This window comes from Electrona antarctica, assembly GCF_951216825.1.
Source record: "Electrona antarctica genome assembly, chromosome: 7".
Lineage (NCBI taxonomy): Eukaryota > Metazoa > Chordata > Actinopteri > Myctophiformes > Myctophidae > Electrona > Electrona antarctica.
The window spans coordinates 16373015-16398014 of NC_136812.1; the positions used below are offsets into that span (position 1 = coordinate 16373015).

Below are 25000 nucleotides of genomic sequence, written 5' to 3' on the forward strand. Positions count from 1 at the left end.
TATACAGATGCAAACATACACAGCTGCGCAATTTAGCTCACTCTCACTGTGTGTGTGTGTGTGTGTGTGTGTGTGTGTGTGTGTGTGTGTGTGTGTGTGTGCGCGCGTTCGTGTGTGTCTGACTGTCTCTTTCTCTCTCGCTCTCTCTTTCTTTCTCTCTCTCAGCTTCTCTCTGTTCTTTGGTCTGGTAGGTCTATTGTTCACACAGCCACATTAAGGATCTCTCTCTCTCTCTCTCTCTCCCCCCCCTCCTGCCGCCCCTCTTCTATTCTCTCATGTCATGTCTCTGATGTATTGTGTTCCTGCACTGCTCAATGTTCTCGCTCTCCCTCTCTCTCTCCTTCATACACTAGAAGGATGACATCACCGGTGCTGCCAGTAACCTCCAGCCCACACTCTTCACAGAGAGACCCCTCCTCCAACACTCCTACACTATGACTGACCAACAACTCTTCACAAAGAACCAACATGCACTTTAACTGAGGAAATTAAGCTTTACTGTATAAGCTTGGAAACAAACAATAAGGCACACGCACACCCAGCAGTCCCTGACGTTCCAGGTGCCGGACAGAGGTCAGAATCCTAAAAAAGTCACACTGGATCATGGTCCAAAGTAAAACATTTATTGGTTTACACAACATTTGGACATTTCCGCAGCTTCAGACTTATTGTATAAACTTAAAATAATTTAAATTAGCAGTTTAACTCTTTGCATTGTAGCTACCCGCATATGTGGGGATTAGGGGAAATTATTGGGGGGGAATAAAATTATCCAGTTTCTGACCGTACCAGATCAACTCTTATAAACAAGTCATATTGGGTCATTTGGTCTGAACCTTGACAAAACAAGGATAATCCACTGCAGAATTATGGTGAGTCGGATGGCTTTCTGGTTGCTAAGACGGTCATTTCAGCCGTTCCCGTATTTAGACCTGTTATGGTAGTAGGTACCCACACACACACACACACACACACACACACACACACACACACACACACACACACACACACACACACACACACACACACACACACACACACACACACACACACACACACACACACACACACACACACACACACACACACACACACACACACACACACACACACACACACACACACACACACACACACACACACACACACACACACACACACACACACACACACACACACACACCCTCTGCTGGGCCCCTTCCATGACCCCCCAGCTCTAAGCCCTGCTTAAGTCTCTCCTGGGCTGGTCTGGACTGGCCTGGCTGGCTGTCTACAGCCCCCTGTGTCCGTGCGCCCGTGCGTGTGTGTGTGAGTGAGATTGGGACCATCTGTTCCTTGGCTGGGTAGGTACTGTAAACTGTCACAAATGCGACAGTTTTACCACGGAGCTGGTGGTAAAACAGTTAAGACAGCTCACCAAGAACTTTGAGTCTCTTGCAGGGAAACGCGTACACATCAGCGGCAGTTTAGTAATCATAACATAAATGTTATCACTGTGTGTAACGTGTACTTCTTTTATGTATTCATGATTGTATACAGTTCTTGATCTCATTCCCCCCAGATTCGGCACAAACATGGAGATCAACTACTATTATGCCACCAAATTGTGGAATGCCACCAGCCATCAAAAGACAAAACCCATTCAGATACACATCATTTTCAGATTGACTTGGAATGTCAGATAGAAGACAATACTTGGACAACAATTATAGGAAATACACTTACTATTTTGAGTTGCAATAATGATAGAGAAAGACAATTCAAAAATTTACACAGACTCCATTATACACCTCTACTGAGAAGCAAGCTTGGTCTCAGCTCTCCTAACTGTAATAAATGTGACACAGAAGTTGGTACATATGCACATATGCTTTGGAAATGTACTAAGTTACAGGTGTTTTGGAATGAGGTGAAGAATGAGCTGGACACCTTGCTTGGGTATAATTTGAACTTGTCACCTCTCCAGTGTGTACTAGCAGCTAAGGTATCCAGTGCAAGGACCAGACACAACGCCAAATTGGTTGGAATACTCTTATACATAGCGAGGAAGACTATACTCAAGCTTTGGATTCATAGAGACGTTCCTACACTGGATGATTGGTACAAGGAGGTAATGACTGTGGTTCCTCACAAAGGTATGGGAACCAGTCTTAGATACAGTGGACCCTTCTAGACTGTGCTTCAATGTACCTTATTGAACGGTAGTGAATAACAAAGACTCTGGTGACCTGTAATGTAATCATGTCAAGACTGTGGTGTACTCGTTTTGTCTTTTTTTTTTTGTGTTTGTTTGTTTTTTGTCTGTGCATTGTAATGTCTGTATTGTGGTTCTTGTTGTTTTCCTATGTTATGTTGAAAAAAGAAAAATGTGGTTCTATATACAGTGAATTGTGATTGAACAGTTGTGAAATCTCAGAGCCTCAATAAAAATACATTATAGATACACATCATTTTGAAAAGGTTTGAGAACCACTGTTGTAAAGCATACAAACAGTGTAGGTATACTGAAACCACAAGTGATAAAAACAGGACACACTACGACTAATAAAACGATTAGAATGAGTTCTGCCGAAAGTACCAGCATGGTCATCATAACTTTGTTACAGTGTAAAGAGCAGACACACGAATGCATGATCCAGTTAATCAAGCAATGATTCATTAGGATATTCCACAGTTTTGTAAAAAACTAAAACGCAATCATTTATGGTTCATTAGTTTCATATCTGTTGGGAAAATGTCCAAAACTGTTACTTTTCAGGATTCAAATAAAATAAATCAACAAAAGTAGCAGATCTACAAGCCCAAAACGCGTCACTTATCACCGCGCTTCGAGCGTGCAAATCTGCTACTTTTGACGCTTTTGTGTGACGCTGTAGTATGATCAAGTAACGCATTCATTTACGAAAAAACACAAAAAGTTAGGATATGGAGTTAGGAGGTTTCTGCCCAACAGCGACGACCTCTTTGTAGTGGTTTGTCATGGTTTGACCTTTGACCCCTGAGTTAGTAAAATGCTGACAAACATAAACCATAATAACAAGTGTCCTCTGCTACAACACCAAGTGACCGCCAAGCAAGATTTACACACTAATGTTTGACAAGGACACGTGCACAATAACACACGCATGCACACACGCATGCACGCACGCACAATGACAGCTTGATCCTAGTCATGGGTCCTGGCTTACATTGCATGCCCTGCCTGAGCGGGAATAGAGTGTGTGTGTGTGTTCAAAGGGATATTAGAGGGGTTAGTTAGCGCAGTGGTTCTCAAAGTGGGGTCCGGGGACCCCCAGAGGTCCCTGAGGGTCCTCCAGGGGGTCCCCAGCAAAAGCAGCTAAAGGAGAACCAGTGACATTAAATGATGCCCTCAGAAGAAGGTACTGTTACTGTATTCCAATAAATAATAAAATGTAGCGTTACAATCGTTCTAACCACGTGATCTTTTATATGTAGGCTATTCAAAAATAGCAGATCTACAAGCTCACATTGTGCCACTGCATGCCGCTCTGTGAGCTTTATACATCTGCTATTTTTGAATAGACAACTTATTTTAGACAATAGACAATGTATTTTTTTTACATGAATCTTCTTTTCTGGGGGTCCGTGACCAAAGGCATATCAATATCCTTGACATGCCACAGGCTGCTGATGGCGGACCAGAGCAACCTGTCACACACACACACACACACACACACACACACACACACACACACACACACACACACACAGCTGCACATCCATCCAAGCCAAACCGAATCGAGGAAGCGTGCCGCACATATTGCATTCTGCCTTCTGTCGATGCGACCCCCCTCCCATGCATTGCGCGCACACGCACGCACACACACACACACACACACACACACACACACACACACACACACACACACACACACACACACACACACACACACACACACACACACACACACACACACACACACACACACACACACACACACACACACACACACACACACACACACACACACACACACACACACACACAACCCACTATCATCCACCCACCCCCATATGGTGTGATGAGTTTCTGCCCCAGTTGAGTAAAGCATTTCCTGTGGCGGTGTTGTGCTGAACACTGGGACCCCCAATAATAACGACTCTTCACACCATTCCTATTATGTGACCTAATTGGGCCACAGATCACAATACGATGCCCGTGGCCGCCTGATAATATGCCATAGGGCTCACCCAAGTGTGTAAACAACACCATGTTAGAAGGTCTGCTGAATGACACGGAATAAAAGAAAGTGGACTTTGATGAGGATAATGTGTCTGGTGTATGAATGATGTTAACAGAGCAGAAGGACGCACAGCAGGGACGGGTGGAAATCACATCAAATACACGCCCCCCGGGCCCCAACTGTGTATTCTTGTGATATCAGTTCTGCAGCGCTGTAGCTGTATGTTCTGACTGGTGCACCCTAAGATAACTACCGGTACTTTTGACAGACCTCCTGTTGTAAGCCTGCTATTGGCTGCTATGCCCCAATGATTTCTTATTTTAAAAGCCCTTTGTATTTTTCTTTTTTCTTTTCACTCAGAAAGATAGACATCTGAGAAGGTGGAGGAGAGTGCTGCTAACCACTTTTCCATCCACAGAAACACATGATTTATTCATTCATGTTTCTTATATCAGTGGTTTTCAAACCTTTTTGGTCAAGGTCACCCCCAAATTAATTAAGTATATATTTGATGCCCATCTGAAAATATTGTGTACCAGTTCCATTCAAGATGATTCAACATTTCCCAATACTTTCAAGATAGTGTTTTTTTAATTATTATTCTAAAAATATCAGTTGTAGCCTATATCTGCTATTTTTTCATTAACCAACAAATAATATATGGATAAAGTGGTTAAATGATTGTGATGCTGTATTAACAAATTAACTGCTATTAAATTAAATGTCTGTATTAACAAATGCTGTATTAACAAACCACTGGGGGTCCCCGGACCCCAAATGTTGATGTCTTATATCGTTGATCAATGCTGACACCAACTCAATTGCCAGGAGGAACAATGTCAAAGAAAGTTCCATGAAATATGGGACTACTTTTATTTGTATATTAAAGGATGGTTGCATTAACAATTTGTAATTGGTAATACATTACAGATATAATCACTATTGTCAACAACAGAATGTGGAGGGGTGTTATCCATTGGGCTTTTTTTCTCTCTTTTTTTTTTTTACTGCTAGCTGTGTTTTTTTGTGGCTTTTGCCTTTATTTTATATTTTTTTATGGAGGGACAGACAGTAGGCTGACAGGAAATGGGGGGAAGACATGCAGTAAGGGCCGTCGGGATCGGGAGTCGAACCCGCGGCACACTGCCAGACTGGATTACCAGCCAAGGTGCCTGGACCATTGAGCCATGGCCCAGGCCTTTTGTTAGTTTTTTTCTTGTATTTTTCTTTTGTGTAAGTCATGTGTATTTTGTATGCTTTATTGTAAAACCAATAAAAAAGAAAAAGAAAAAAAAGACAAAATGCTGACGCCAGTATGAGCGCATGAAACGAAACATGGCAAACAACCTCCATTGTGTAGTCAGTGTAAGTCGTGCACACCTCAGCATAAGGCTGAATGGATCACTTCATCATAGTTGCTGATGTGTCAGGTCATGAGACACAAAACCAAAACTCTTAAGAATGGAAACACTGAGAAGTCACCGAGGGTGACCCTTCCTTGAAACGTGAACTTCTCTGTCCAAAGGAGAGGAAAGAGGAAGGAGGAGTGCTGAATAAGCTCCCCGTCTTTTTCCTTGGAAACCAAGCGCATCAACCAAATGTCTGTTTTGTTATGTCTGACTCCTGCATGCCTGTTCAATCGCAACTTCTGCATTTTTTTTTCAGTGACACATTTGTATTGAATTGACCAGGTGGTTATCAGAAAAGCCTGGCGAGAGAGAGAGAGAGAGAGTGTGTGTGTGTGTGTGTGTGTGTGTGTGTGTGATGTGTGTGTGTGTGTGTGTGTGTGTGCACGCATGTTCGTGCGTGAGGCAGAGAGAGACAGACAGATGAGTGACAGATGAGTATCCCCTTTACTAGAGAATTGATCTGCCTTATTATATTGTTGCTGTCGGGCAGAAACCTCTTATCTGATCTCCATATTTTAACTTGTTGTGTTTTTTCTTAAATCAATGCCCTACTTGATCATACTACAGTGTCACACACAAGCATCAAAAGTAGCAAATCTACAAGCTCGAAACACCTTTTGAGCTTATAGATCATTCTGCTACTTTTGCTATTTTTTGAATTTGAGTCCTGTTTGACATACAGTATGGACATATGAGGTTTCCTTTCCACCCGACAGAGATCACGTCACATTGTTCGATCAATGAAGAGAAGAACAAAGTATCAAAGTGTCTCCATGTCATTAACCCATTTTGGGCGGGAACCCCTTTTGGTGTTAGCATTATGTTATGCTTTAGCTATTGAAAAATAGCTGATCTACAAGCTCATAGCGCGCCACCGAGTGGCGCGCTACGAGCTTGTAGGTCTGCTATTTAAAAAAAAATCGAAGAACGACTGACATAGAAACATAGCTTTTTCAGAAAACTGTCAGGATGTAGAAGACATTTTTAGAATCTGAAGCTCAGTGTTGAAGTTACAACCCAATGCCCTACAGGCCTACAGCAATACAGCTGTAGTTATGTCAGTGACCTGAGTGACGTGGTGACACACGTCTCCAAGGAAGGGACTCTATACTGTAACTCTGAGTGACACATATAAGAGGCCCATGTGACTGACAGGGTTCATTCCTGTTTAAAACAAGTGGGTTCCGGTTGCGCACATCCAGTAGATACAAATAAAACACCGTGGAGCTGAGCCTGTGTGCGCACTTCTCTCTTTTTAACAGGGTTAATTCCTGGCCATAACCTTCTTTACCCCCATATTCCTGCACAGTACAATTCTTGATGTCGGACCCCCAGGGGGGTCCCCAGTAGCTTAGAGTGCAACATTGTTTTCTCACTCAACAGTAAACAAACCAACAAACAGTAAAAGCGTATTCAGGGTATCTGCCCATTTCCAAGTTTGTAATAACTCTAAAATGAAACAAATAAATAAAATAAACTAATTATAAGGCTATTACTACATCAAAAGTAAGAAACAAACTACCGGTATACTATAATACAAACAATGGTCAAACATTAGACAAATTGTCAAATATTACCTAGGAGGCAAAAATGGTGAAAATTGCTGATACAAGCTCACAATGCAATTGTAACGCCTTGTAATTGAGCCTTAATTACAAGGCGTTGTGAGCTTGTAGATTGGCTATTTTCACAATATTTATCTGTGGAACAGAGTCAACCTTCTACACAATTACAGCCTCGACTCCTACAATTCCAAACAGCTTGTCAGGGTGGGGGGTCCAATCACACCCTCCACTGCAGCTTGTCAGTGATCAAACTCCACAGCCTGCTCCCTTATCATATCTTGTCGGCATGTTAATTGTGTGGATGAATGTATGGAATGTATCAATATCTGTGGATTGGATGTTTGTGTGTGTGTGTGTGTGTGGCTGAACTGTGAACCTGACAATTAGGATCATGACCATGCATCAGGGTTATTAAACACCTGTAATCAGCCCCAATCACTGGTTTTATGACCCACCTGGTTTCATAACTTGCTCAAAGTAGGCAAGACCGAGACATACGCCGCTACAGTACACATAGAGAGAGAGAGAGAGATAGAGAGAGAGAGAGAGACAGAGGGAGACAGAGAGAGACAGAGAGTAATAATTGTGACAGGACTAGCCATGAAGTCAGGCTGAGTCTCCCCCAGTCCACTCAGTCCAACACACTGAATGAACTTACTAAGTGGAATGTGAAGCAACGTTACACAATTGCTGTTCTTGAGGAATGGTTGGAATAGTTTTGTATTGGGTGGTTGTTGGTTGTAACGATATAATAGCTACAGGCAAACCAAGGCAGGTCTTTGTGACACCATGTCATTTACAGTAAAGGTTTACTGTACCTCAGGTGTCATTCCATTTGTTTGTTGCATGTAATTAATTTTAGTGAAGGCATTTCTAACTCTCTGCCAAACAGGCTTTAACCACTTAACCCATTAAAGGAGAATTCCATGCTAGAATGCTTTCTTACCTTTCTTTGTAGTTGTTACGTCCCCACCAAAGAGGTCCAGGTGTTCTTTTGTGCAAAAACTCCGTATTGGCTATTTCCCCTACCATAAGCCCTCAATGAATTGCATTGCATTGAATGAGAATTGAATGGGGCTTTGGGGTGTTATGCTAATTCGCTTATTTCCATCGAAATAAGTAGTAAAGTGTGCCGCTTGGGATATTATTTACATTATGAAGAGATGATATATACAAAATAATAATAATTTTGAGCGATGGAAATAAGCGAATTAGCACAACACCCCATAGCCCCATTCAATTCAATTCATTTAGGGCTTATGGTAGGGGAAATAGCCAATAAGGAGGTTTTGCACAAAATAACACCTGGACCTCTTTGGTGAGGACGTAACAACTACAAATAAAGGTAAGAAAGCCTTCTAGCATGGAATTCTCCTTTAAGACCTGAGGCCGATTCTACGAATGCCTTCTAAATCAGTAATTCTCTCGCTTTCAAGATTATTTTCAAAAATGTTGCACCGCAAGCTTGTACAGCTGCTACTTTGGAATAGCCAACGCAAAAATCTCAAATGACACAGATGCTTTCCCGGTTTTAAATCCTTTAGTAAACTAATACATAGTGGGCTGTAGTCGACTCTGTACTTGGTTTCCCTCTACACCAAGGGCTCCATCTTGCGCCACCCTTATCCCGAAACTAATTTGCCATGTTTTACTATTTTAAAAAACCTTTTAAAATAGTTCAACTAGCCAATCTCCATCGAAACATTGGGAACTTGTAGATCGGCTATTTCAACTATTTTAAAAGGTTTTTTAAAATTAGTTTAGGGATAAGGGTTAAGGGGTGGTGCAAGATATAGCCCCAAATCTCTTTGCTGAAAATACCCGATCCACAACCTCACTCACAATTTTATTTTAGGCTAATGTTCCCTTAGAATAGCAATGCTATAGGGTTCAGGGGATTAAACAAAATAGCTGGATAAATCTAACATTCACCCTATTTATATAGCTTGTAGGTTTAAAAGTTCGGATAAAACAGTTCAACAGTATGTCAGTGTGTGTGTGTGTGTGTGTGTGTGTGTGCGTGCGTGCGTCAGTGTGTGTGTGTGTGAGAGAGAGAACGTGCATGACTGTGTGTGTTGTGTGTGCTTATACAAAAGTGTGTATGGTTGGTTTAGTGTGCACGTGTGTGGTGCGATGTACAGTAATGGTTCTCAAAGTGTGGTCCGGAGACCCCCAGGGGTCCTTCCTTGGGGGGGTTCCAGGGTCCCTAGCAAAATGGATAATACAGCGTCACAATCATTTTATCCATTTATATGTTGGCTATTAAAAAATAGCAGATATACAAGCTTGCAGTGGGTCACTTTGTGCCGCGCTGCAAGGTGTTTGAAAAGATTATTTTTAAACACTATCTTCTCTTAGTTAGCACAACATATTTTCAGATAGGGGTCCATGGCCAAATATATATATCAATCTGGGGGTCTTTGGCACAAAAACGTTTGAGAGTGGTGTGGTGTGGTGTGGTGTGGTGTATGCTGCACAAGCTGCCCTCCTAGCTGCCTCCTTATCCACTGGAACAATGGACGGAAACAGGCCTGCATGTGAGCATGGAACATGCAGCAGTCAGCCAGGATGTCAGATAGGATGAGAGGAGGACCAATCAAAGGGCTCAAATATAGACCACTACTACTAGATAGACAGTTCTTATTACAGAACATGAGTATACAACTCATGTACTGGACCGAATGTTTTGTTCCACTCCACTCTCACCCACAGTGTAAACACACTGCACGGAGGTGCACGTGAGCTGAACTCACACAAACATCAGAAACATTTTATCGCCATATTGTGCCGAACTGTAGCAATCGTGCCAAATTTATAAATACAGTATTTGGCCAGGGACCCCCCATATGAAAATGTTTTGCGCCAGGGACAACCAGAAGAGAAGATTTGTGTTAAGAATTTCAGAATTGTGTTCAAACACTTTCAAGATTTGTTTTTTTAAATGTTCAAAAATAACCAAGGTAACACATTTTTGTTGGGGAATGGGGATCCCCTGGAACCCCACCCTGGGGGTCCCTGGATCCCACTCTACTAACCCTGTGTGTTTATATGATACTGATACATTAAACTCTGTATAATCTCTTCAAGCTGAAACTTTGACAGCAGTGGATACTTGAGAAGCAGTTAGCGATGCCTGTTCCCCGAACTCACTGACCAGTCAGCAAGATTAAGAGTTCACAGCAGCCACACTAACATGTCTGACACACACACACACAAACACACACACACACACACACACACACACACACACACACACACACACACACACACACACACACACACACACACACACACACACACACACACACACACACACACACACACACACACACACACACACACACACACACACACACATCAGTACGTGGCAGGCGGTTCCAGTGAATGTGAACAGCAGTGTGTCATAATAGGTCAACGCTTCACTGTCTTGTCACATGGATTTAATTTCCGGCGAGCACTGAAGGGTAGTTTGAATAATCATTGACAACAGGGTCTTTTCAGTTATGGCCAAATGAAGTTGCATTTTGTGAAATGCACAATGTCTTTGTATACCGTATATACCTAAATTTACTCTTAAACCCTGAACACTCATTCTTAGCTCTTTGTCAGAACACGGCCAGCAAGCCCAACGCAAACCCACGTCAAAGTGTTTCACATTCCCATAGCCATGGGCTAAAATCTCTGCTGGTGCCTAAAAAGCAGTGATGTAATGATCAGTAAAAAGATGGGTGAACTACGATGTCACGTCAATAATCATAACGAGAGGCAGAGAATAGTAAATGGCCATAACGTCTGACGCATCAAATTACCTGTTCAATGCAACAGGTGTGAGACCAAAGTTTTGTTATGGTACAGTTTGCAGATTGTTGTCAAATATAAAAGCCGATAATAGTATTAGTTCTATAACATATTGTATCTGCCAGGCACTTTGTGTGCTGCACCACTTGAGTCATCAAAAATCTGAACGAACTCCATTCAGCGGGTTACATTACATTACATGGACTTTGATGCAGAGCGCTGTAAAAAGTGTTGACTGCTCAGATGCCGGATGAGTGAGTGTCACTTGCGGTCAGCTCTTTATGTGACCCATCAGCCTGGACAGTGCTGACTCTAGAACAGCCACAGCGCGCGCGCGCACGCACACACACACACACACACACACACACACACACACACACAATGACTAAATCTTTACTTTGTGACTCCGTCACACATTCTCTATTTGTCTCTCTGTCTATCTCTATCGTGTTGCTCCCTGAGGAATGAGCATGGACAACCCGCACACACCATAGTTTATACTTTGGCTATTCAAAAATATGAAACATTTGTGCAAACATGTTTTACTCAAATCTTTGCTTCTGAGGCTCCCTGGTACAAAATCCACAGGTCCACAGACAAATACATCAAATTTTGCGGGTCCTGAGACGGTCCTTCCTTAGAGACGGTTACAAAACCTCTCTCTCTGTGTCTGTGACTCTGTGTCTCCACAATCACTAAACAGACCTTGGATGTATAACAAACATTGCCCAGCAAGCCACGTTGTTTTGCCCTATTATCTGAATCTCACACTGCATGTCTGCTGCTGTTTAGAACAGCTGTGACCTTTCTGTGTTATTCAACATTACACAAACATCTTCTCGCTATACAGAGCGAGCCTGACCTCCCTCGTGTGAATCTGTCTGTCAGGAATTCTCAAAACCTTTTCGACAGAATTGCACTTGAAAACATTAAGTCTGCGAGACAGTTGCTGGAGACAGAAACGAGAGGGACACAACATCTATCAGACTTGAACTTGAACTGAAGATACCTCTGCTTCCACAGCAACAAAAAGCCAAGGATTTGTACAAGCAGGTGTATTCACCAACACGCACACACACACTCGCTTGCACGCACAGACACATGCACATGCACAGTTGTACACGCACACATGGACAGGTAGTACAGGTACACATATAGTTTTGGCAAACTTACCTATCTTCCGTATGAATCCACAATCAAATGCAATAATTATACACACTTTATCCTAACAATTAATTTGTTTGATGTTCAAAATGTGAACAAACAAATACACGCACGCGCATGTGTTCGCAGTATAGCGTGCACACACACAGTCCTTTATCCTGTCACATAAACAGACAGAACATCTGTACATCACATACTCATACATTATACTATAAATCCAAATACTGTATACAGTGTACTGTACAGTAGTTTGTATGAAGACCTTGGAAATCATAAGATTCAATCAGTTTTAAGATATTGAGCTTCAAATTCTAAGAAGAGGAAATCCTTTTGACTGTGCATTTTCTCAAATGTGAAAAACCAACATACTAACTGTACTCAGCATATCTCAAAAAATAGGAATTTAAAAAAAAATCCAAAAAGGTAGCACATCCAAAAATTAAACAAACGGCATACGCTCTGATGAAGGCTGCATAGCCGAAACGCGTAAGCGTTCCTTTTTGGTGTGTGCCAATAAAGAAATGGAAATGTGAGTACTTGTCCGCCGTTTGTTTAATTTTTGGATGTGCTACCTTTTTGGAATTTTTTTAAAATTCATATTTTTGGATGTATATTGGATTTGGGTTTGACACTCCACTGAAAACCATTGCTGATGCGCAACCTCTTTTTTCTCATGTACTCAGCATATCGTCTCTGTCAGGTGGAAACCTCATATGTCCTAAACTGTTACTTTTCAGGATTCAAATTCAAAAACAGCAAAAATACTACTTGCGGTTTTTGAGTGACACTGTAGTATGATTAAATAGGGCATTATTATTCACAAAACAACCCATACAAAGTTAAAATATGTATGGAGATAAGAGGTTTCTGCCCAACAGTGACGATACGTAATATAATATAACGCACGTATAATGACACATAAAAAGCCACATAAATACAGGCTGAACACACACACACACACACACACACACACACACACACACACACACACACACACACACACACACACACACACACACACACACACACACACACACACACACACACACACACACACACACACACACACACACACACACACACACACACACACACACACACACACACACACACACACACACACACACACACACGGTACTGACCCAGTGTCGGGGGCTGCTCTCCGGGGAGCGGAGCTGGTACCTCTGCAGGGACACCCCTCCTCCCTCCCCCTCCAGCAGGGTGCTGTCCAGGTCGGGACAGTGGTGATGGGACCCTGACGACGTGTGCCAGGGCAGCAGGCTTCCCAGGGGGCTGTACTGGGAGATCATACTGGCCGCTTGGGTCAGCAATAGGGGTGGCATGGCTGACAGGGCATACTCTAGCCTGGAGCGCAGTGTGGATGGAGTCTGAGTGGTGGTCGGGGGTTCCTCTGGTGGTTGTTGTTGTTGAAGTTCTTCTTGTCCACAATGCTCTCGTCTGATGTATTTGGTTACTTTAATTGTTCCTTCTTCTTGGTTGATTTTTTGTCTGTTCTCGAATTCCAGGATTGGAGAGAAGGATCTATTAGTTGGGAGTTGGAGAAAAAAAAGAATAAGAAGGAGAAAAGGCTAGTCGGTATCACCACCACGTTCACTCCAGACGTCTTTGACTGTCAGCTGTGATTGATGGGTCCAGTTCTTCTCTCTGTCAGTCAGCACTAGTAGAGGACTGGACTTGTGCTCAGTCAGTTCAGAGGTGTCTGTCTGCTGGTGATTAATGCGAGCTCTGCACTCAAATCTGGCTCTGCTTTCAAACTATCCTGTTCCTTCCTCTGACTCAGTCTAATCCACAGTCAGACCACAGGCTTTCTCTCTTCCCTTTTCTTTTCTTTTCTGCCTTCCTCTCTTGGTGACTCCGTTATGAGTGGCTCCTGGCCGGCCGGTTGCTCTTAACCACGAGAGTGATTAAAGTCTATTGTCTCTCTCTCTTTTTCTTTCTCACCCACACTCCGTCCATTCGTCTCTGCCAATAGGAGGAGGGGTTTGGAAAATTGAGGCCCGGCCCCCATATTACTAGGAACACCATTCAGTGGACAGAGTGTGGAAGAGGTTGGGGGAAGGAAAGTGACAGGAAAGCTGAGGCAAGCAGGAGGATGTTTTGGAAGTTTGGTACTAAGAATTATCAAGGACTAGGTCCTTACCCATTCAAATATATGAACACCAAATGATGTACAGAGTGGGTACAGCGATGTAATAGATCCTATTATTGATGTATATATTTGGAGGTGTAATCAGTCTGGTGTCAGAGACACTTGCCCATGGGGTGCATACATTGATTAGACATACCAACAGTCCTACAGTCATGAGTCCGACAACACAGTCACTCCCGAAAAGTAACCTACAGTATGCTGCGGGTTTAAAATCACCCGTGGCTCCCGACATGTGCTACGGATGAAAACTAACCCGTGGCGGGTTAAATATCACCGTGTCGTCAGCGTGCGGTTAGGGTTTTGGGTAGGGTCTCAGACTCATGACTGCAGGACTGTTGGGTATGTATAACCAAACACATGGACCCGCAAATATAGTACAGGAAAGGTGCAATTGTGAGGCACTGGGCAAGTGTGGTTGGCTCGATGGCACAGACACCTTGGGAAATGTAGGACTCTCCCACTGTTTTAGCTAGCCAATTACAATGTCACGTCACCCCTGTGATCATGTGTAAGTAATTTGTAGGGGATTTATCCCCCAAAAAGCATGTTTTTGCAACAAACATTTAGAAATATGGATGAAAATGGAATTGCTTTGGGCTCTGCGTTGATTAAACCACCCTCGGCATGTGAGTGAAATGTGGGGTGGATTGGCCATGCCGTTGGTGATTTGTGTCTTTTTTTGTAAAACAGGCCCCTCCCACTAAGTTTGGACGCCGATTTCAGCCGAACGATACGGACAATGGAAATTCTGCCTGTGCCGTTTTAATCGGATAGGTCCAGAGATCATGTGTACCGTTTTTTGTGAGATCTGCACAAAAGCTGTAGGTGAAAGAGCAAAAAGTGTGTTTTGAAGAAAAGTCAAAATGGCGGAAAGTCTATCCTGACGGAAATGTTCATTTTGATTGTAAGACATATGGTTCAAGAGTTATAAGGCGAAATGTAAAGTGGGCTGTTATAGTGCCACCATGAGACCAACTAATTATTCATTACATTAATTTTAATAATTATTATGAACCTCCCCTCCAAGTGTTGTGACTGTAGCTCAGACGGTTTCTGAGAGAAAAATACTGGTGTGAGTTTTTGCATTTTCCCATGTACAGTAAGTGTAATTTACCCATCCCTGTGATGGGTAAAGTTTAATGCACTAATTAATACATGAATTATTAATCAATAATTTGTTAAAGTGAAAAAAGGGCTTCGTTAAGACCTCCGTAATATTATTGTCAATGCCTGTGTGAAAAGTCGGAGCGATTGGTGCAGGCAGTGAGGAACTACGACAGTGTTTCAGACAGACACTCACTCAGACACTCAGACATTGAGTGAATTATAGTATGATGATAACGGACATTGTTCTGTGACAGACTTTTTGTGTTTTTAATGCCCTACTACTAGTACAGCGTCACACAAAAGCATCAAAAGTAGCAGATCCAGCGTCCGGGTGGTGCAGGTTAAAGTTCCTGCCCACCACCATGGAGCTTAGCCTTCATGGTGCATACGGCTTGGCCGGGCGCTCCAACGAACACAATTGGCCGTGTTCGCGGGTGGGAAGCTGAATGGGGAGGGCTCATCTTTGTCGCTGCATTGATGATCCCCACAAGCGGTCAGGGCGCCTGTTCAGGGGAGGGAGGAGGTGGGGGGGATAGCGTGTACCTCCACATGCGTTACGCCCCCCTAGTGAGACCTTTCACTGTCGGGTGTAAAGAAGATGTTGGCTTGATGGCCCGGGTATCGGAGGAGACCCGAGGCTTTCTTCACCCTCCCAATGACTGATTGTGGGGGTTAGCAGAGATGGAGTACTTGTAGAGAGGCTGGGGAATTGGGAATTGGCTATACTAAATTGGGACTAGAAGGGGAGAAAATGTTTTTCTTTTATCTTGAAGGGGCATGTTTTGCACTAACAGTCTTTTCATTATGTCTGCCCACGATCTCTGTGATTTATACAGTACGTTTGTTTACCTCAGTCACTGATACTAAAATCTGATATTTTATTTTTATTTTTTCTATGAACCTGTGACCACCCATACTGTTATAAAAAGGAAATAAAAAGATTTTGAAAAGAAAAGTAGCAGATCCAGAAGCTTTAAGCACCGTGTGAAGCGGCACATTTTGAGCTTTGCTTTTTTATTTTTTTTATTTGAATCCTGAAAAGTAACTGCTTTGGACATATGAGGTTAACACCCGACAGAGACGATATGGTCCTTGCTATTTTGGCTCATGTCCTTGTCGTACTTTAGCAACATTTTGTCCATACATCTCTAGAGATTTGTTTCTGGGAAGGTACACAGTAAGGTTCTGAGCATTAAATGTACAAAATGGACCCTTATCCCTTATGCACAATAAAAGCCTCTCAGCGCGATTTATGATGTAACTCCTGTGTTGTAGCTCTGAAAGTGTAGCCTATACAAATGAAACCAAATAGATCCTTACATTAAAACGAAGGATTTTACAGTGTGAGGTTCAATGGAGGGGTTTGACAGTGTATTTTGAGGCTAGTCATGACTCATGGGTTAAACATGAATCCACTGGGTTTGGATGGAAGAAGCCTGTAGGGTTGCACGCACACACGCACGCACGCACGCACGCACGCACACACGCGCCCACACACACACACAGCTTAGTGATTCTAACTGTCTGTTAACCATCAGTGTGATGATCATCACCTCAGTGACTGGAGGCAAAGGTCAAACTAGAACCAATGTGTAACAGTGCCAGAGACATAATTTTACGTGTGTGTGTGTGTGTGTGCGTGCGTGTGTGACATAATTTTACGTGTGTGTGCATTGACTTACGTTCATTTCATAACCAACCATAACTGATCAAGTGATGATAAGCCTATCTGATTAACCTTGACCCTGATAGATACTGTGTGTGCCTAATTGGGGGCAACAATCAACTGATTTGATGTCCAACATTTTGTACCCAAACTGCCCTGTGTGTCAGGAACACCAACACACACACACACACACACACACACGGTGCCTTGTCCCAGATAATCCTCTTTCATTTTACACATGACTGGTTTTCACTCTAACTCTCACACACACACACACACACACACACACACACACACACACACACACACACACACACACACACACACACACACACACACACACACACACACACACACACACACACACACACACACACACACACACACACACACACACACACACACACACACACACACACAACAGTTAATATGGCACAGAGTGTGTGGACACTGTGGTGTAAGCTACAGTATGGACTCATACCTGACATCCTGTTATTTTAGGTAAATAAACAGCCACTGGAAAAACTGAACACACCACAGCAGCATCCGGTCCTCACACACACACGCAAGCACGCACACGCACGGACGCAAGCACACACACCGTCCGTCCGCACGCAGGCACGCACATGCACACACTTACGCACCCACGTACGCAGGCACACACATATCTGTAATTGTGTGAGCTTGTACCTTGCATCAGTACATAATTACCACTGTGTTGTTAGCTTTTAGCCATCATGAAACAACATTTAAGAAGTAGTGAAAAAGGAAGATGGACAAGCTCACAGTGCTGTCGCTTCACGCCAGCTTGTAGATCTGCTATTTTCACCACATCTGGGTCCTGGGCAAATTTACATCTAATTTCTCTTTTGGGTCTTGAGACAAGAGGTTTGGCAACTTCATCAACACCACTGTATGAGACCTGTTTCCACTGTGAATCAAACCTGCATTGCAACCAGGGGTTGATAAATAATGAAAACATATTATAACAGATATGTATGCATGCATGCACGCACACACGGATGGACGGACGGACGGAGTGCAAAACATACTCTCTCCCCATGCCTTCGGCCTGGTGAAGACAATAACAAAATGTGTCAACTGAATTACAGTTATTAATCAAAAGTTACTTATAGTTACTCTTGAATATCTTTCTGGAAAGCACCATAATTACAAAATTAAAAGCAATATTTCCATGGGTTAGGCCATTCACATTGTTGCATCTTGCAAGCAACTCTCCTCATACAAGAATGCTTTATGTGTTTCTTTTTGACAACCTTCCTTGATGTTTTCCATTTAAAAATGCACGGAATCTGTGTGTGTGTGTGTGTGTGTGCACGTGTTTGTGTGCGACTCTCTCGTGCATAGCTCGAGCACCTTCTGACTGACCGACTTCAAACTTGGAATTTGGTCAGACCAGCAGTTTGTCCAGAACCAAAAGAAAATCATAAAACCTCTGCATCTCTGTGTCTGTGTCCCATTATCAATATGACATCATAGCACTGATGTCGTATTGAATGGTACTATGTCATATTTTAATGGTACTATCATAATGGCTATAAGTGCTCTGACAACGTGCACAACAAATATTGCATAAACCAGTGGTTCTCAAAACATTCCAAGGACCCCCAGTTTACTATGCATTAGGCCGTGGACCCCCCCATAACTCTGACAGTAAACAAATGGAACCAAACGGACCCTTACAGGTAAATTTGGTTCCATTTTCACACTCTCAGAGTTACCAATCATTTCAACAGGGACCCCCTGAAACCCTCCCAAGGACCCCTGGGCCACTTTGAGAACCACTGGCATTAACAAAAGGGGGATTGCATTCCCAACAGGCTTCGCCCTACTATTAAATAACTTTGAGTAAAACCTTCTTGACTGTAAACACATTCCTGGAGAGCTGCGTACTCTCATCGTCTCCTTCCTGGAAGATGCCACCACTTCCATTCTAGACTGGGTGACTTCAAAGACTAAAGTATTTTATTTTCATGTTACTTTCTCTTCTTCAACCTCTCCTTATCTGCCTCTCCTCCTACTCACAGAGCTGATAATGTATTATTGTACCCAGTGTTCCCCCAAAGGCCTGCTTTCCCTCTAAACCTCTCTGTATACTCCCTTTCATGTCTCTGAAAAGCACTTTTTAACCTTCTCCATCTCTCTCTCCACTCAAAGCTGGCTGACCTCTCAAACGGTCACGCCTCCTCCTCTCTTGTCTTCGGCCCTCTCCTCTCTTGTTTTCGACCTTCTCTCCTCCCTCCCCTGATTCCTTCCCCCTCCCTATATATCGACTGACTCCGCAACCTCCTTTCTCTCCACTATTTAGTCTGTCTTTCTGTCTCTGAACCATCACTGTGTACTCCCTCTCCACCGAGCCGGCACGCACGCCTGTGTCTGCCAGCCCCATGTCTATCTGAAACCATCAGAGCTTAGCGAACACGTATCAGGGCAGCTGAAAACGAAGTGGTGCAGAAACGGGGCCAATCTGATTACTTTTATTCACTTCTCTCTATCTTCTCCCTCTCTTCTTCCACCACTAAGTCCTCTTCCTAGTGCTCCACTCTGACCTCTGCCTCTAACCCAAGATGCTATTTGCACCTTATCCTTTAACCCCCCCACCAGTCGCCCCATCCCACTCTGCTGAAGCTGGTTCCATCCACCAGACCGACCACCCCGCCCAAAATAATCATATTTAAACTGGACCCCCCCCCCACACACACACACACACACAGACCTTGACAAACACTTTGAAATTGAGGCATTACATTTTGTTTGACTCTGTTCCACAGATACTGTACATATTGTTAAAATATCCAAACCACAAGCACACAACGCCTCCCACTGCGAGGGGTAGACCCCCTCCTCAATCTTCCAGACCATCTATTACCACTAGGTCAGTAGATGGTCATCAGCACGTCTATAACCTCATGTTGCGTCCCGTTCTGCCTTCAGGTCAGCCAGCCACTCCTCAAGGAAGCGACCCTTGACCTCTCAAACGCCAAGATCTAACAGCCCTGTATCACTGCTTTCCATTCTTTACAGAACTATGTAACGAGTTGTTTTCTAACCATCTCTCTCACAATAACCTGTTTGTACGTTGCTCTGGAGAAGAGCGATTGCTAAATGACTACATTGTATTGTAACTACTATGTGTAGTACTCAGTGGTGGAAAGTAACTTAAGTACATTTACTTAAGTACTGTAGTACAATTTTGAGTAGGGTTGTCCCGATCAGATCGGGTGATCGGAAATCGGCTCCGATCACATGATTTTCAAAAGATCGGAATCGGGGAGACAAGATCGGATTTTTAATTGTGTAATGTAAATCTCAACGAAAGATGTATAAGCAATGACATTTTGTAAAAACTGTTGTGTTTATGCTAATTGTTTTCCTTCTGGTTTTAAAAGAAGCATGTCGTGGTTTCCTCAACCCTTTGTACAATCTGAGAGGGAAGGCGTAGATGAAGCAATTTGTAACTAATTACTTTAATAGTCAAGCGTATTGTTGTTACTATTTCCATGGCCATCTCTGTACTTTTGTCTACTTTCTACTTCAACTTTCTATATTGAAGTGGTTGCTTTGAACTTTTCAAAGCATTAAAGACAATCAGAGACAGTGGCTAGAATTGAGTCATGGATAATATAAGTGGTCAGGACAAAAAGGCCTTTTCGGGGAGGGTTCAGACAGAATAAATTGGTTATTCGTCTCAACTGCTCATATTGACGTTATAATATCTAAAAAACAGACTGCAGTGAGATCAACATATGGAATGAATCCTGTAGGCCTACTGGCCATATATGGAGCGTGTCTTGAGTGTACAGGGTTTGATGAGGTCAGATCAACATATGGAATGTCAGAACTGGTCCCTTTCATGACGTGGTGTGACGTGGTGTGGCACTGACTGACTGACGGGAAATGCAGGTTTTCATAGTAAATGCGACCTATGGTCGCAATTAGTAGCCGTTTAAAATAAATAATGAATGTTGGGTAGTTTTTCCCTTTGAAAGTGAATAAACAAGCCACAGAATAACATAAGGTCCAGTTTTCCTGAAACAAAAATACAGACAATATTGGAAAGGTGATTATTAGGAAAGCCAGACAATAATGTCACGCAATATTGTTGGCTGCTAGGAGTGTCACAAAAAAGTGAAACCAAGAGTCACTTGTCCAACGGACAAGTAAAAGTGTAATGCACTTGTCCGGAAGGATTTATTAGTTGTCAGGACAAGCCCTAATGTCAATAAATGATTATTTTTGCTATGATTCCATGCTTTCATAGAAAGAAAAAAAAACCCAATGAAAAGTATAGTCACATTTTGCCTTTCAATAATTGAAAGGCAAAATGACTATACATGTGACTAGAGTGACATACATTAGGATATTTGCTATTGTGATTGGCATAAGTGTTATATAAAAAATCGGATCGGGACAGATCGGTATCGGTATGTCTCAAAAGCAAATGACGCAAAAAAATGTGATCGGGACATCCCTAATTTTGAGGTATTTGTACTTTACTTGAGTATGTCAAATACTCACACACACACACACACACACACACACACACACAAACACACACACACACACACGCTACACACACACTCGCTCATATGTTACACTCACATTGAAACAAGCACTGTTTACCTTTCGTCAGAAGCTTTTACATGGGGCAGCGTCACGGTACAAAGCCAAAGGCACATATTAAATCCAAAATGTGGATGGCAGAAGATCCACCAAGGACAGCGGTCCTGGAGTCCGACTTATGGAGGTTTGAAAATCCTCCTTTTAGTTGGAACGGTGGGGCATTGCCATAGGAAGATGTTAAAAGCTTCCGTAGGCCTCAACCATTATATAGACGAATTCAGAAACGGGTCTCATGGTCACAGCTTACGTATTTCCTGTAGGCGGAGCTGACATAACTGCGGGGTAAACCCGCACCTCTTCCACTACAGTGAACTGTAGAGTGACTGATGTTAGTCTGCCTCAAACGTTACTCTTTCACCTGCTTTTTACTAACACTAACATTACAAAGATGCCCAGACGGGATGAACCTGTGTAGTTTATGGCTGCTCCAACAGTAGTGGCAACATTCCAACAAAAAAAAAGTCAAAATATCCACCATGGTGGCTGAGGCCAGAGCCATAGAGTAATGGTTGAGACGAAGCAGTGAAAGGTCCTGAAAGATACATAACGTCAGTCTTACCCAATACCCAATCTTTCTGTTTTATGAACACAAGGCTGCTGTACTTTATAACTCATACTAAGCATTTAAAGTACTCTACCATTCACCTTAGTAGAAGAGGTGCGGGTTTACCCCGCAGCTATGTCGGCTCCGCCTACAGGAAATACGTAAGCTGCAACCATGAGACCCGTTTCTGAATTCGTCTATAGACGGAGTATGTTGGGGTATGTATATATACGGACCTGGGATATGACGCCACCTAGCGTCGGGGTACGTATATACAGACATGGGAAAGAAAGAATTAAATACATTTTGAAGCCAATACTTTTGTACTTTACTTCCTGTCATGGTCACCAGACCAGAAAAATCAAACCCCTGCTGTATGAATTGAAAAGAAAAGAAACAAAGTTCAACCATGTTGAGCAATAGCTCTGTCTGAATATGAATGTGTGCGTGTGTGTGTGCGCGCACGCATGTGTGTGTGTGTGTGTGTCGCTAGGAATGAATGAGCAACAGCGTAGGAAGGAAGAGTGAGTAAACAGAATGCCATGTCTTGTCATGGACTTCCCCTGAACTGTCCCCCCTGTCCCTTCCTCTCCCCCCCCCCCCCCCAGCCCCCTCCCCTCCTCTCCCCCTCCCTTCAGCGTTTCCTCTCTCTGTTGTTCCCTCCTGCTCTCTCGCCTCACCCACTTCCAGTTCAACTCAACAGTATGGGATCCTATGGCCCATGCATGCCAACATCCAGTGTTGATTTGGACAGCTAATTTTGATTTAGTCATAGTCTTTTGAGTACAATTTCATTTAGTTTTAGTCACATTTGAGTCATTAGTGAAATGTTTTAGTCGACTGAATATCGTAAGATTTTAGTTGACCAAATTTTAGTTGACATTTGATTTTGCAGACTAAATTGTATTTTGGCAGGCCTTGATGGCATTGTAGATTTTACACTTTATTTTACTCTTGCAACCGAACATAAAATGTTTTTTTTTGTTCTACTGGATCTCTTCTCCACTAGTCACTCCCTAACATTTGTCTACTTTTAATTTGTTGACGAAATTGTCAATATAATATAATAGTCAAGTCATACTTTTAGTCATAGCTAAAATTTTGTTTTGTTTCTATTTAGTTTTTGTCAGTGAAAAAAGGTAGTTGACGAAATCAACACTCCTCTGCCCCAGGACGATCTAGAGCAGTGGTTCTTGAACAATAATGGGTATAGGAAGGAAGCAATCAGAGTAGCAGAACTTTATCAAATTCATGAGGCGTGGACTTATTAGTTATTATCAACACTGTGTTACCGTTTCTCTACTTTTCTTATATTCACTCTAAAGGAGGACAAAAAAAAATCGATTCAGGGATTTATCACTATTATTAATGCCATGATGTTAAAATCGAATCGCGAAGTTCAAAATCTATTTCTATTTATGCATTTATTTATTTATCTTTTCATGTCAGAAAGACTGACTGATCGCATTGAAGTGTATGATTGAACCTTGGTGGTCTCTGTTTAGAATTGTTTTAAAATGTTCTAGTATAATAAAAGAAAAGTAACTTGGGAGAAATATCGCAATAAATCACAATATCGAATCGATTCGCAATATACTTAAGAATCACAATATAAATCGAATCAGCACCCTACAGTAGGTACAGAGGCTCCATGTTTTAGCACTCAGAGTCGTTCACCCAGAAAATTACTTATTTTCTATCATCATTTCGTCGCATTCCTGAGCCAATAATTTGATGAGCGGCAGAGTCTCCGCCTGGTAGGAGACTCAATTTACCTGCATTTGAGTCTCCGCCTGGTAGGAGACTCAATTTACCTGCATTTGAGTCTCCGCCTGGTAGGAGACTCAAATTACCTGCATTTGAGTCTCCGCCTGGTAGGAGACTCAATTTACCTGCATTTGAGTCTCCGCCTGGTAGGAGACTCAATTTACCTGCATTTGAGTCTCCGCCTGGTAGGAGACTCAATTTACCTGCATTTGAGTCTCCGCCTGGTAGGAGACTCAATTTACCTGCATTTGAGTCTCCGCCTGGTAGGAGACTCAATTTACCTGCATTTGAGTCTCCGCCTGTCATCAAATCATTGGCTTAGAAATCTCCCTGAATTCACGGCTTCATGGGGTGTGAAATTGATCGAAAATACGATGGTGTCACTCCCCCGTCTACAGATCTACAGAGCCCGTTTGTAGATCTGCACGTGACAACAACACCGTATGAACTTGGGCTTTTGCACTCCCATCTTCCTCTTTTCTTTGTAGCCCCTTTTCCCCACCCTTCCTCACCTCTCTCTCTCTCTCCTGCTCTCTCTAGTGCTGCTGACACAGCCATAGTGTGGGCCGCACCAGTTTACACAGCTGCTAGAGCAAAGCTCTCACAGCTCAGAAAACATGCACATGTAGGCGCATGGTCTCCATTCCCTCAGGATCCCCCAAGGCAGGGTCAATATACACAATCTGTCTGTCTGTCCGTCACTCACTCACACACACACACACACACCCCCACACTCCCCCCCCCCCCCCCCCCACACACACACACACACACACACACACACACACACACACACACACACACACACACACACACACGTACAGTTAAGGTTACACTCACAAATATCATGGCATGTAAATGTGGCGGCTACCAATTATGGCAGAGACAGCACAATACTTTAATTGCCAGACTTTTTGCCTCCTACCTTGTTGAAAGACTTTAACAGCCTGTCTGTGGATATAGC

At 42.9% G+C, this 25000-nt stretch overlaps 1 protein-coding gene across 2 annotated transcripts in view; it reads right to left on the bottom strand.

The window, feature by feature from the left end:
* LOC306927224 (ral guanine nucleotide dissociation stimulator-like 1) overlaps nt 1–25000 on the bottom strand; it is a 74636-nt gene that overhangs the window by 34727 nt on the left and 14909 nt on the right. For both annotated transcript variants that reach the window (XM_079506924.1, XM_079506925.1), the window contains one exon: nt 13284–13683. In XM_079506924.1, coding sequence (XP_079363050.1) covers nt 13284–13683 — 400 coding nt within the window. The remainder of the gene's footprint in view (nt 1–13283; nt 13684–25000) is intronic.